This window comes from Hyla sarda, chromosome 3, assembly GCF_029499605.1.
Source record: "Hyla sarda isolate aHylSar1 chromosome 3, aHylSar1.hap1, whole genome shotgun sequence".
Classification (NCBI taxonomy): domain Eukaryota; kingdom Metazoa; phylum Chordata; class Amphibia; order Anura; family Hylidae; genus Hyla; species Hyla sarda.
The window spans coordinates 444,355,324-444,370,736 of NC_079191.1; the positions used below are offsets into that span (position 1 = coordinate 444,355,324).

General features: G+C 45.4%; 1 protein-coding gene across 10 annotated transcripts in view; it reads right to left on the reverse strand.

The window, feature by feature from the left end:
• The window catches only part of DNAH8 (dynein axonemal heavy chain 8), a 582,992-nt gene that overhangs the window by 398,409 nt on the left and 169,170 nt on the right, over positions 1-15,413 (reverse strand). For all 10 annotated transcript variants that reach the window (XM_056568656.1, XM_056568659.1, XM_056568657.1 and 7 more), the window contains one exon: positions 2,373-2,455. In XM_056568656.1, coding sequence (XP_056424631.1) covers positions 2,373-2,455 — 83 coding nt within the window. The remainder of the gene's footprint in view (positions 1-2,372; positions 2,456-15,413) is intronic.

The following is a 15,413-nucleotide window of genomic DNA, read 5'->3' on the forward strand; positions in this document are numbered from 1 at the left end:
GATAATCTTGCTTTTGTTGTGTGTTGTGCCTTACCTAAAGAAGATGTGTGAGAAGGCCATCGAGAATGCCATACCAGTTATGACGAATGTGGACTTCGAGACTACTGATGAAGCCTAAACCCCATTACAGAGCTTCAATGCCATCTATAAAATCAGTGAACCTTAGGGACAGCATATGACTCCATATGTGTAAAATCTGAGGCTAAGGGGGTCCATGGACAAGCTATGGCATGGGTCGTCTAAAGTACAGTGAAGCATTTGAGAAAAAACATTGGGGAAGATGAGTTAGGATGATGTAAATAAGGGAAACGTAAAATAGTCATTTTAAGGGGGATTGTAATGGATGTATATATATATATATATATATATATATATATATATATATATATATATATATAGTACAGATTAAAAGTTTGGACACCTTCTCATTCAGAGTTTTCTTTATTTTCATGACTATGAAAATTGTAGATTCACACTGAACGCATCAAAACTATGAATTAACACGTGGAATTATATACACAACAAAAAAGTGTGAAAATATGTAATATTCTAGGTTCTAGCCACCCTTTGCTTTGATAACTGTTTTGCACACTCTTGGCATTCTCATAATCAGCTTCAAGAGGTAGTCACCTGAAATGGTCTTCCAACAGTCTTGAAGGAGTTCCCAGAGATGCTTAGCACTTGTTGGCCCTTTTTGCCTTCACTCTGCGGTCCAGCTCACCCCAAAACCATCTCGATTGGGTTCAGGTCCAGTGACTGTGGAGGCCAGGTCATCTGGGGCCGCACCCCATCACTCTCCTTCTTGGTCAAATAGCCCTTACACAGCCTGGAGGTGTGTTTGGGGTCATTGTCCTGTTGAAAAATAAATGATGGTCCAACTAAACGCAAACCGGATGGAATAGTAGCCGCTGCAAGATGCTGTGGTAGCCATGCTGGTTCAGAATGCCTTCAATATTGAATAAATCCCCAACAGTGCAACCAGCAAAGCACCTCCACACCATCAAACCTCCTCCTCCACACCAGCACACCTGTGAAGTGAAAACCATTTCAGGTGACTACCCCTTGAAGCTCAACAAGAGAATGCCAAGAGTGTGCAAAGCAGTAATCAAAGCAAAAGGTGGCTACTTTGAAGAGCCTAGAATATGACATATTTTCAGTTGTTTAACACTTTTTTGTTATTTATATAATTCCACATGTGTTAATTCGTAGTTTTGATGCCTTCAATGTGAATCTACAATTTTCATAGTCATGAAAATAAAGAAAACTCTGAATGAGAAGGTGTGTCCAAACTTTTGGTCTGTACTGTATATACAGCATAAAAAGACTATTTGGCAAAGCCCATCCCCTATGCTACTCTGCTCCTTGTTTTCCCTCCTCCCGTAGAATATAGGAATTTCCTGTTCTAACCAACACCTAAAACCTTCTTAAATATCTGAGACAGAGGGCATACCTTATATGGTATGCATATGGTATGCCAGGTCTAAAAACACCTCCCTAGTGAGGCAGAAAACTTATGCTAATTTCAATGTCTATATAACTTGGACGACTACCAAATAAAGCTAGAAGTATGAAGTATTTGAAACTGACATGAATCCGATTGATTTACTTTGGTGTATACATTCTGATAATGAATTAGGACGAGCGTCAGATATTTACTAGGTCACTCACAAAATCCATATCAATATGAGGACATGATATGAGGACGGGATGAGGTCAAGATATGAGGACGGGATATAAGGACAGGATATGAGGATGGGATGTGAGATCACAAGTTTCCTCCTTTGTTGCTTTTCCTCCCCAACAAGGATAAGGAAGGAAAAACCGGGCAACCGGTCATTTCATAAAAAATTATTGATGACAGTAGATTCAGGAAATACAGTAAAACAAAACAATATAACTTCAGTAAACTCTCTACATTTCTGTAAGGGAACAGCGAGCCATCCATCAGTTACATTATATAACTAAGGCTCCTTTCACACTATACTGTTGTTCCATTTTAAAGACCCGTTATAATGTCCCATTTAAGTCTATGGGATTTTTTGATTATCCGTTCTCACCCGTTATAGCCCGTTATGACTAACGGACGTTATTTGTGACGGGAGAAAAAACATCACATGCACACATTTTTCATAACGGGCTATAATGCTATAAAGTCCGTTAGTCATAATGGGCTATAACGGGTGAGAACGGACAATCAAAAAATCACATAGATTTGAATGGGATTTTTTAACGGCAGTTTTTAAGGGTTTTCTAAACGGAACATTGTAACGGGTCTTTAAAATGGAGAAACAGTAAAGTGTGAAATGAGCCTTATTGTAAACCAGTGCAAACTACTGTAGGAAGGTTAAAAGGAGACATTTCTGGGAGAGCACCTTACTAAATTCTTCATCCTTTGCCTGTTCTTCTAAGGTCTCTTCATATTTGTCTGTGTCAGTAAAAGCAACACGTCTTGTTTCTGTTAAAAAAACAGTAACATATCTATCAGAATCCCTTAGTAAAACAGCCTAAGACTTTAAAGCGCTACTGTCATTAGAGACAACTTTTTTCCATTTAATACTTCCTTAAAGACTAAGCATTTTCCTAATATACTTCATTAAAAAATGTGATGGCTTAAAGCGTACCCGTCAGATTGAACAACATTTTTTTAAATATATCACTCAATACCTAATCCTGACCATGTACATCAAATTTTTATGTGTCTAGCACCTTTGTTTATTTTTGTATAAAAAAATACCAAGAGAAAAAACAGCTAAAATTAACAAATCTTTATTATTATCCAAAACTCTATTTACTAAAATCGGTTACAAAACTTACAAATCACTGGATATCCGGAGTAAAGGGACTCCTCTAAGGTGTCTTTAAATAGGAAATGATATCCCTAACTCAAAATGGGACAATCTCCCTTAACCCCTTAAGGACCAGGTACGACTTTGCTCCCTGGTACTTAAGGACCAAGGGCGTACCTGTACGCCCGTGGGAATTTTGGTCCCCGCTGCATGCCGGGCGGGGACCGGACCAAGGTGACTGCTGATATCTATCAGCAGGCACCCCGCGCAAATGCCCAGGGGGGTCATCAGACCCCCCCATGTCGGCGATCGGCGCAAATCGCAAGTGAATTCACACTTGCGATTTGCGCGATTCCGGGTCATTACAGGTCTATGGTGACCCGGAATATAAGGGGGATTGCGGGTGTCTAACACACCCACAATCCCCTTGAAGAGATAGGAGTGAGGTGGCAGGGGTGCCACCCCTCCTATCCTTGCTATTGGTGGTCTAGACGCGACCACCAATAGCAGATCGGGGGCGGGGGGGGTTAACTTTCGTTTTCCCCGTTCTGCCCACCTACAATAGGTGGGGCAGAATGTCGAAGATCCACTTACCGATCCGGAGGCTGCGGGCGACGATCGACGTCGGAGATCGGCGGGCGGCGATGTCGTGCAACAAGCTCCGTGGATCCGACGGAAGCCAGTAAGTTGCCTAGCAACATCTGGAGGGCTGCAGTCCGAGACCACTATATGGTGATCAGTACATGCTGGGAATTGTAGTTTTGCAACAGCTGGAGGCACACTGGTTGGAAAATATTGAGTTAGATAACAGAACCTAACTGAAGGTTTTCCAACCAGTGTGCCTCCAGCTGTTGCAAAAGTACAACTCCCAGCATGCACGGTCTGTTTGTACATGCTGGGAGTTGTAGTTTTGAAACAGCTGGAGGTTTGCCCCCCCCCATGTGAATGTACAGGGTACATTCACACGGGCAGGCTTACAGTAAGTTTTCTGCTTCAAGTATGAGCTGCAGCAAATTTTTCGCCGCAGCACAAACTCCTAGCAGGGAACTCACTGTAAACATCCGCCAGTGTGAATGTACCCTAAAAACACTACACTACACTACACTAACACATAATAAAGGGTAAAACACTACATATGCACCCCCTTACACTGTCCCCCCCCCCCCCCCCCCCAATAAAAATGTAAAACGTATTTTACAGCAGTGTTTCCAAAACGGAGCCTCCAGCTGTTGCAACACAACAACTCCCAGCATTTCTGGACAGCCACTGACTGTCCAGGCATGCTGGGAGTTTAGCAACAGCTGGAGGCACCCTGTTTGGGAATCACTGGCGTAGAATACCCCTATGTCCACCCCTATGCAATTCCTAATTTAGTCCTCAAATGCGCACTTCAGAGCCCTTTCTTATTTCAAGGAAACAGTTTAGGGCCACATATGGGGTATCTCCGTACTCGGGAGAAATTACACTACAAATTTTGGGGGGCTTTTTCTCCTTTTACCCCTTATGAAAAGGAAAAGTTGGGGTCTACAACAGCCTGTTAGTGTAAAAAAAATTTTTTTTACACTAACATGCTGGTGTTGCCCTTTACTTTTTATTTTCACAAGAGGTAAAAGGAAAAAAAGACCCCCAAAATTTGTAACGCAATTTCTACTGAGTACGGAAATACCCCATATGTGGCCGTAAAATGCTCTGTGGACGCACAACAAGGCTCAGGAGTGAGAGCGCACTATGTATATTTGAAGCCTAAATTGGTGATTTGCACAGGGGTGGCGGTTCTGACATAAAGGCAAAAAAATAAATACCGACATGTGACCCCATTTTGGAAACTACACCCCTCACGGAATGTAACAACAGGTGTTTGACAAATTTTTGTTAAAGTTGGATGGGATAATGAAAAAAATTATTTTTTTTCACTAAAATGCTGGTGTTACCCTAAATTTTTCATTTTCACAAGGGAAAATAGGAAAAAAGCCCCCCAAAATTTGTAACCCCATTTCTTCTGAGTAAGAAAATGCCCCAAATGTGGATGTAAAGTGCTCGGCGGGCGAACTACAATGCTCAAAACAGAAGGAGCGACATTGGGATTTTGAAGAGAAAATGTGTCCGAAATTGAAGGCCACGTGTGTTTACAAAGCCCCCATAGTGCCAGAAAAATGGGCCTCCCAACATGTGACCCCATTTTGGAAACTACACCCCTCACTTAATTTAATAAGGGGTACAGTGAGCATTTACACCCCACAGGTGTCTGACAGATTTTTGGAACAGTGGTCCGTGAAAATGAAAAATTTAATTTTTCATTTGCTCAGCACACTGTTCCAAAGATCTGTCAAATGCCAGTGGGGTGTAAATACTCACTGCACCCCTTATTAAATTTTGTGAGGGGTGTAGTTTCCAAAATGGGGTCACATGTGGGGGGTCCACTGTTCTGGCACCACGGGAGGCTTTGTAAACGCACATGGCCCCTGACTACCATTCCAAACAAATTCACTCTTCAAAAGCTCAATGGCGCTCCTCCTCTTCTGAGCATTGTAGTTCGACTGCAGGGCACTTGACGTCCACACATGGGGTATTTCCATACTCAGAAGAAATGGGTTTGCAAATTTTGGGGGGTATTTTCTGCTATTAACCCTTGCAAAAATGTGAAATTTGGGGGGAAACACACATTTTTGTGAATTTTTTTTTTTTTTTTTTTTACATATGCAAAAGTTGTGAAACCCCTGTGGGGTATTAAAGGTTCCTCAAGGGGTCTAGTTTCCAAAATGGTATGCCATGTGGGGGATTTTTCTGTTCTGGCACCATAGGGGCTTCCTAAATGCAACATGCCCCCCAAAAACCATTTCAGAAAAACGTACTCTCCAAAATCCCCTTGTCGCTCCTTCGCTTCTGAACCCTCTACTGCACCCGCCGAACACTTAACATAGACATATGAGGTATGTGCTTAGTCGAGAGAAATTGGGCTAAAAATACAAGTATACATTTTCTCCTTTTACCCCTTGTAAAAATTCTAAAATTGGGTCTACAAGAACATGCAAGTGTAAAAAATAAAGCTTGTGAATTTTCTCCTTCACTTTGCTTCTATTCCTGTGAAACACCTAAAGGGTTAAAACGCTGACTGAATGTCATTTTGAATACTTTGGGGGGTGCAGTTTTTATAATGGGGTCTTTTATGGGGTATTTCTAATATGAAGACCCTTCAAATCCACTTCAAACCTGAACTGGTCCCTGAAAAATAGTGAGTTTGAAAATGTTGTGAAAAATTGGAAAATTGCTGAAGCCCTCTGATGTCTTCCAAAAGTAAAAACTTGTCAATTTTATGATGCAAACATAAAGTGGACATATTGTATATGTGAATTTAAAAAAATGTATTTGGAATATCCATTTTCCTTACAAGCAGAGAGCTTCAAAGTTAGAAACATGCAAAATTTTCTATTTTTTTCATCAAATTTTGGGATTTTTCACCAAGAAAGGATGCAAGTTACCAATAAAATTTTCCACCATGTTAAAGTAGAATATGTCACGAAAAAACAATCTCGGAATCAGAATGATAACTAAAAGCATTCCAGAGTTATTAATGTTTAAAGTGACAGTGGTCAGATGTTCAAAAAACGCTCTGGTCCTAAGGTGTAAAATGGCCTTGTCCTTAAGGGGTTTAAGGGGTTATCCAGGTAAAAACTTTTTTTTATATATCAACTGGCTCCAGAAAGTTAAACAGATTTGTAAATTACTTCTATTAAAAAATCTTAATCCTTTCAGTACTTATGAGCTTCTGAAGTTAATGTTGTTCTTTTATGTCTAAGTGCTCTCTGATGACATGTGTCTCGGGAACCGCCCAGTTTAGAAGCAAATCCCCATAGCAAACCTCTTCTAAACTGGGTGGTTCCCAAGACAGGTGTCATCAGAGAGCACTTAGACAGAAAAGAACAACCTTAAATTCAGAAGCTCATAAGTACTGAAAGAATTAAGTTTTTTTAATAGAAGTAATTAACAAATCTCTTTAACTTTCTGGAGCCAGTTGATATATAAAAAAAAGTTGTTTCCTGGAATACCCCTTTAACCATCAACAAGGACAATATCTTGCATCAATTCCTAAACCCAACGTGTTTCCCGTGTCAAAGATAGCCTTACGGTTCATCAGGGGTTATCTTTATGTACTCATGAGAGTAGGTTAAGAACTAGATAATACTCATTCCATTCTGTATAGTTTGCAAAACAACAAAGCAGAAAAGCGACAATACATTGCAAGCGATACACATTAAGCATGGAGGTTATTCTATTTTTCCCCATAGAAGGTTAATGGCAACTCTATGATGTCTAGAAGTCCAATAGATGACCTTTAGAAAGACTGATGATTCCTTATGGCCAAATGATGAGATAATGTCACATCATCACATTTCTTAGAGCAAATTGCAATGAATACATATTTCTCTATTGTCATAAGTGGCCACTATCAGCTCCATATGTGCCATATACAAAATTAGTCTGTAGCCTGAGCCCTCATGTCCAGATTCCTGATTGTGGCCACAATCAAGAATCAGGACTGGAGTGGTCATCGTACATGCTCACGAGGGGATGTAAGTGTGAAAAGCTGCCTAACGGTAGAATGGAACTGGTTTGTTGTATCACCGGACGTATCAATGTCTGGAGTATTTGAGAGGTTCCGTTCTAAGCTACATCTATAGTTGAGGGGCTGTATACATACACGGTTATAGAAATACAGTATTATTCAAATATATCTATCTTGCATGGAGATTGGTTTAAATATTCTTGAGAAGATCCAGTATAGAAATAGAAACTGAATATCTGAGTGGACTGCATCTTGCTGGTATCTGGGCTGGTCTGAGTGATATCCGAGGGCTCAGACTACAGACTAAATTTGTGTATGGCACATATGGAGGCCACTTATGACAAGATAGAAATATGTATTCATTGCAATTTGCTCTAAGAAATGTGATGATGTGACATTATCTCATCATTTGGCCATAAGGAATCATCAGTCTTTCTAAAGGTCATCTATTGGACTTCTAGACATCATAGAGTTGCCATTAACCTTCTATGGGGAAAAAAAATTCACAAGAATAACCTCTATGCTTAATGTGTATCGCTTGCAATGTATTGTTGCGTTGCTGCTTTGTTGTTTTGCAAACTATACAGAATGGATTGAGTATTATCTAGTTCTTAACCTACTCTCATGAGTACATATAGATAACCCCTGATGAACCGTAAGGCTATCTTTGACACGGGGAAACGCATCGGGTTTAGGAATTGATGCAAGGTATTGTCCTTGTTGATGGTTAAGGGAGATTGTCCCATTTTGAGTTAGGGATATCATTTCCTATTTAAGAACACCTTAGAGGAGTCCCTTTACTCCGGATATCTAGTGATTTGTAAGTTTTGTAACCGATTTTTGTAAATAGAGTTTTGGATAATAATAAAGATTTGTTAATTTTAGCAGTTTTTTCTCTTGGTATTTTTTGGTCTATGACAGCTTGTCACGATGCCGGCTGGCAGGTAGTGGATCCTCTGTGCCAGAGAGGGATTGGCGTGGACCGTGCTAGTGGATCGGTTCTAAGTCACTACTGGTTTTCACCAGAGCCCGCCGCAAAGCGGGATGGTCTTGCTGCGGCGGTAGTGACCAGGTCGTATCCACTAGCAACGGCTCAACCTCTCTGACTGCTGAAGATAGGCGCGGTACAAGGGAGTAGACAGAAGCAAGGTCGGACGTAGCAGAAGGTCAGGGCAGGCAGCAAGGATCGTAGTCGGGGGCAACGGCAGGAGGTCTGGAACACAGGCTAGGAACACACAAGGAAACGCTTTCACTGGCACAATGGCAACAAGATCCGGCGAGGGAGTGAAGGGGAAGTGAGGTATAAATAGGGAGTGCACAGGTGAACACACTAATTGGAACCACTGCGCCAATCAGCGGCGCAGTGGCCCTTTAAATCGCAGAGACCCGGCGCGCGCGCGCCCTAGGGAGCGGGGCCGCGCGCGCCGGGACAGGACAGACGGAGAGCGAGTCAGGTACGGGAGCCGGGATGCGCATCGCGAGCGGGCGCTACCCGCATCGCAAATCGCATCCCGGCTGGAGACGGTATCGCAGCGCACCGGGTCAGTGGAGCTGCCCGGAGCGCTGAGGTAGCGAGAGAGAGGCGAGCGCTCCGGGGAGGAGCGGGGACCCGGAGCGCTCGGCGTAACAGTACCCCCCCCTTGGGTCTCCCCCTCTTCTTAGAGCCTGAGAACCTGAGGAGCAGACTTTTGTCTAGGATGTTGTCCTCAGGTTCCCAGGATCTCTCTTCAGGTCCACAGCCCTCCCAATCCACCAAAAAGAACCTTTTTCCTCTGACCGTCTTGGAGGCCAGTATCTCTTTCACTGAGAAGACGTCAGAAGAACCGGAGACAGGAGTGGGAGAAACTAATTTGGGAGAGAAACGGTTGATGATGAGTGGTTTAAGAAGAGAGACATGAAAGGCATTAGGAATACGGAGAGAAGGAGGAAGAAGTTTGTAAGAGACAGGATTAATTTGGCACAAGACTTTGAAAGGACCAAGATAGCGTGGACCCAGTTTGTAACTGGGGACACGAAAGCGGACATATTTAGCGGAGAGCCATACCTTGTCTCCTGGAGCAAAAATGGGGGGAGCTCTTCTTTTCTTATCGGCAAACTTTTTCATGCGAGATGAAGCCTGTAAAAGAGAATCTTGGGTCTCTTTCCATATGGTGGAAAGATCACGAGTCACTTCATCTACAGCGGGCAAACCAGAGGGCAAGGGAGTAGGGAGGGGGGGAAGAGGGTGACGGCCGTACACCACGAAAAATGGGGATTTGGAGGAAGATTCAGAGACTCTAAAGTTATACGAGAATTCGGCCCATGGTAGAAGATCTGCCCAATCATCCTGGCGGGAGGAAACAAAATGTCGTAAATAATCACCCAAGACCTGGTTAATTCTTTCTACTTGTCCATTGGATTGAGGATGATATGCAGAAGAAAAGTTTAATTTAATCTTGAGTTGTTTACAGAGAGCCCTCCAGAATTTTGACACGAATTGGACGCCTCTATCCGAGACTATCTGTGTGGGCAACCCGTGAAGACGAAAAATGTGTACAAAAAATTGTTTAGCCAACTGAGGCGCTGAAGGAAGACCAGGAAGAGGGATGAAATGTGCCATCTTGGAGAATCGATCAACGACCACCCAAACAACAGTGTTGCCACGGGATGGGGGTAGGTCTGTAATAAAATCCATACCAATCAGAGACCAAGGCTGTTCGGGGACAGGCAGAGGATGAAGAAAACCAGCGGGCTTCTGGCGAGGAGTCTTATCCCGGGCACAGACAGTGCAGGCTCGCACAAAGTCCACGACATCCGTCTCCAGAGTCGGCCACCAATAGAAGCGAGAGATGAGTTGCACGGATTTCTTGATGCCTGCATGACCTGCGAGATGGGAGGAGTGACCCCATTTGAGGATTCCGAGGCGTTGGCGTGGAGAGACGAAGGTCTTTCCTGGAGGAGTTTGCCTGATGGAGGCTGGAGAAGTGGAAATCAGGCAGTCAGGAGGAATGATGTGTTGCGGAGAGAGTTCAACTTCCGAGGCATCCGAGGAACGAGAGAGAGCATCGGCCCTAATGTTCTTATCGGCAGGCCGAAAGTGAATTTCAAAATTAAATCGGGCAAAGAACAGAGACCACCTGGCCTGGCGAGGATTCAGCCGTTGGGCAGACTGGAGATAGGAGAGATTCTTGTGATCGGTGTAAATAATAACTGGAAATCTTGATCCCTCCAGCAGATGCCTCCATTCCTCAAGTGCTAATTTAATGGCTAGAAGCTCTCGATCCCCGATGGAGTAGTTCCTCTCCGCCGGAGAGAAGGTCCTAGAAAAAAAACCACAAGTAACAGCATGCCCGGAAGAATTTTTTTGTAGAAGGACCGCTCCAGCTCCTACAGAGGAGGCATCAACCTCCAATAGGAAGGGTTTAGATGGGTCAGGTCTGGAGAGCACGGGAGCCGAAGAAAAGGCAGACTTGAGCCGTTTAAAGGCGTCTTCCGCTTGAGGAGGCCAAGACTTGGGATTGACATTTTTTTTGGTTAAAGCCACGATAGGGGCCACAACGGTAGAAAAATGTGGAATAAATTGCCTGTAATAATTGGCGAACCCCAAAAAACGTTGGATAGCACGGAGTCCGGAGGGGCGTGGCCAATCTAAGACGGCAGAGAGTTTGTCTGGATCCATTTGTAGTCCCTGGCCAGAGACCAAGTATCCTAGGAAAGGAAGAGATTGGCATTCAAACAGACATTTCTCTATCTTGGCATAAAGTTGATTGTCACGAAGTCTCTGAAGAACCATACGGACATGCTGGCGGTGTTCTTCTAGATTGGCAGAAAAAATCAGGATATCGTCCAGATATACAACAACACAGGAGTATAAGAGATCACGAAAAATTTCATTAACAAAGTCTTGGAAGACGGTAGGGGCGTTGCACAGGCCAAAGGGCATGACCAGATACTCAAAGTGTCCATCTCTAGTGTTAAATGCCGTTTTCCATTCATCCCCCTCTCTGATGCGGATGAGATTATAAGCACCTCTTAAGTCCAGTTTGGTAAAGATGTGGGCACCTTGGAGGCGATCAAAGAGTTCAGAGATAAGAGGTAGGGGGTAGCGGTTCTTTACCGTGATTTTATTAAGACCGCGGTAGTCAATGCAAGGACGTAGAGAGCCATCTTTTTTGGACACAAAGAAAAATCCGGCTCCGGCAGGAGAGGAGGATTTACGGATAAAGCCTTTTTTTAAATTTTCCTGGATGTACTCCGACATAGCAAGAGTCTCTGGGGCGGACAGAGGATAGATTCTGCCCCGGGGTGGAGTAGTGCCCGGGAGGAGGTCAATAGGACAATCATAAGGCCTGTGAGGAGGTAGAGTCTCAGCTTGTTTTTTGCAAAAAACATCCGCAAAGTCCATATAGGCCTTAGGGAGACCGGTTACAGGGGGAACCACAGAGTCACGGCAAGGGGTACTGGGAACCGGTTTTAGGCAGTCCTTGAAACAAGAGGGCCCCCAACTCTTGATCTCCCCAGTGGACCAATCCAGGGTTGGGGAATGGAGTTGAAGCCAGGGTAGTCCAAGGAGGATTTCGGAAGTGCAATTGGGGAGGACCAAAAATTCAATCTTCTCGTGATGAGGTCCGATGCACATTAGAAGGGGCTCCGTGCGGAAACGTATGGTACAGTCCAATCTTTCATTGTTTACACAATTGATGTAGAGGGGTCTGGCGAGACTGGTCACTGGGATGTTGAACCTGTTGACGAGAGAGGCCAAAATAAAATTTCCTGCAGATCCGGAATCCAAGAAGGCCATAGTAGAGAAGGAGAAGGCAGAGGCAGATATCCGCACAGGCACAGTAAGACGTGGAGAAGCAGAGTAGACATCAAGGACTGTCTCACCTTTGTGCGGAGTCAGCGTACGTCTTTCCAGGCGGGGAGGACGGATAGGACAATCCTTCAGGAAGTGTTCGGTACTGGCACAGTACAGGCAGAGATTCTCCATGCGGCGTCGTGTCCTCTCTTGAGGTGTCAGGCGAGACCGGTCGACCTGCATAGCCTCCACGGCGGGAGGCACAGGAACGGATTGCAGGGGACCAGAGGAGAGAGGAGCCGGGGAGAAAAAACGCCTTGTGCGAACAAAGTCCATATCCTGGCGGAGCTCCTGACGCCTTTCGGAATAACGCATGTCAATGCGAGTGGCAAGATGGATGAGTTCATGTAGGTTAGCAGGGATTTCTCGTGCGGCCAGAACATCTTTAATGTTGCTGGATAGGCCTTTTTTAAAGGTCGCGCAGAGGGCCTCATTATTCCAGGATAATTCTGAAGCCAGAGTACGGAATTGTACGGCGTACTCGCCAACGGAAGAATTACCCTGGACCAGGTTCAACAGGGCAGTCTCAGCAGAAGAGGCTCGGGCAGGTTCCTCAAAGACACTTCGAATTTCCGAGAAGAAGGAGTGTATAGAGGCAGTGACGGGGTCATTGCGGTCCCAGAGCGGTGTGGCCCATGACAGAGCTTTTCCAGACAGAAGGCTGACTACGAAAGCCACCTTAGACCTTTCAGTAGGGAACTGGTCCGACATCATCTCCAAGTGCAGGGAACATTGGGAAAGAAAGCCACGGCAGAATTTAGAGTCCCCATCAAATTTATCCGGCAAGGATAGTCGTAGACCAGAAGCGGCCACTCGCTGCGGAGGAGGTGCAGGAGCTGGCGGAGGAGATGATTGCTGAAGCTGTGGTAGTAGCTGCTGTAGCATCACGGTCAGTTGAGACAGCTGTTGGCCTTGTTGCGCTATCTGTTGTGACTGCTGGGCGACCACCGTGGTGAGGTCGGCGACAACTGGCAGAGGAACTTCAACGGGATCCATGGCCGGATCTACTGTCACGATGCCGGCTGGCAGGTAGTGGATCCTCTGTGCCAGAGAGGGATTGGCGTGGACCGTGCTAGTGGATCGGTTCTAAGTCACTACTGGTTTTCACCAGAGCCCGCCGCAAAGCGGGATGGTCTTGCTGCGGCGGTAGTGACCAGGTCGTATCCACTAGCAACGGCTCAACCTCTCTGACTGCTGAAGATAGGCGCGGTACAAGGGAGTAGACAGAAGCAAGGTCGGACGTAGCAGAAGGTCAGGGCAGGCAGCAAGGATCGTAGTCGGGGGCAACGGCAGGAGGTCTGGAACACAGGCTAGGAACACACAAGGAAACGCTTTCACTGGCACAATGGCAACAAGATCCGGCGAGGGAGTGAAGGGGAAGTGAGGTATAAATAGGGAGTGCACAGGTGAACACACTAATTGGAACCACTGCGCCAATCAGCGGCGCAGTGGCCCTTTAAATCGCAGAGACCCGGCGCGCGCGCGCCCTAGGGAGCGGGGCCGCGCGCGCCGGGACAGGACAGACGGAGAGCGAGTCAGGTACGGGAGCCGGGATGCGCATCGCGAGCGGGCGCTACCCGCATCGCGAATCGCATCCCGGCTGGAGATGGTATCGCAGCGCACCGGGTCAGTGGAGCTGCCCGGAGCGCTGCGGTAGCGAGAGAGAGGCGAGCGCTCCGGGGAGGAGCGGGGACCCGGAGCGCTCGGCGTAACACAGCTATAGGGGATCTACAGGTCCCCATTTGTCAGTGAATTGTTATTTTTTTATTACACTTTTAATTTAGCTCTCTAGTCTGAATTCCTCTAAAAGGGAGGGGGCGTGGCCTCACTGTGCAGGTCTCCGCCCCCTCCCTCAGTATGCTGTCTGCTCACATCTCCCCTAGCATTAGCAAAACTACAACTCCCAGCTTGTCCTCACTGACAGTAGCGGGACACAAGATGACAGTGGGAGGATTTTTCCCCCAGCTCTGAGCCCTGCGCTCATAGCTGTCAATCAGGGAAGTCTGTCCATGATATAGGTGATGACGCATGGACACAGCAGGATTAGTATGTGTCCAAGCAGGCAGGGGGGGGGGGGGTCAGTTGTTTGACTGGCTTTTTCCGTATGAAATACTGAAAATGTTGTAATGAAAGCAATTGCAAAACATATTGGTTTTGCATGATTTACAACCTCAAAAGTTTTTGTATCTGACAGTGCCCATTCAAGCATTTTTAACATTTTCTTACTAATGACAGTAATGCTTTAAGCCTGCAACGCCAATCACATCTCAGCACATAAATCATATTACAAATACATTTTCATATGTTTTAAACAGAATTTTAACCAGAAACATAAAAACATATATATCAGTAAATCAGACTTTAGGGCACCAGCTAAGTTTGGTATTTATGTTCTTTTTATTCTTTAATCTACCACATTTTCAGTCCTTTTACAGTTGCAAATGTTGCAAAAAAAAATGATAACAGGAAGTGAAGCCATAGGGAACATCACTTTTAACTCATTATGGACCACCAATATATTCATATATAGCAGTCACTAAGGGCTCTTTTTTTTATTGGCAGTCTTAGTTTAAATGGGTACTCCGGCCCTAAGACATCTTATCCCCTATCCAAAGAATAGGGGATAAGATGTCTGATCGGGGGGGGGCCCGCCTCTGGGGACCCCCGCTATCTCGCATGCAGCACCCACCTCTGGGAGCAGCACACAGCGCTGCAGCCTCTGAGTTTGCCAGGTCATGACTACGGGGTTGGAGTATCATGATGTCATGCCCCGCCCCCCGCAATGCAAGTCTATGGGAGGGGGCGTGAAGGCCAGAGTACCCCTTTAAGCACTGCACTGGCTTCTCATGGCAAGTAGGGGTGGGTGCTTAGATGTCCTATTACAGCTGGGATTAGAGGAACATTCCTTAGATGTTATGATCCATAGCGATTGCAACATCTAAGTGGTTGCAGAGAATGGGTCCCCGTGAAGACCGACAGGTCTGGCCCAGAGGTAAAAGCATAATACATTGCACGGCATCTCTAACAGCATTATACACTGTCATACAGATAAACTGTTAGGTCCCACTTTACTGTGCTCCAGCACCTGTCCCGATCCTCTCTGTTCTGCAGCACTGATGGCTTTGCCTTATTGTTATGGCCAACAGCCCCATTTAGCTTATCAGACAGTGTAGATACCAGGCCATTTAGGCCCGCTGCCAGTTTCATGCTGTCTCACGACACCATA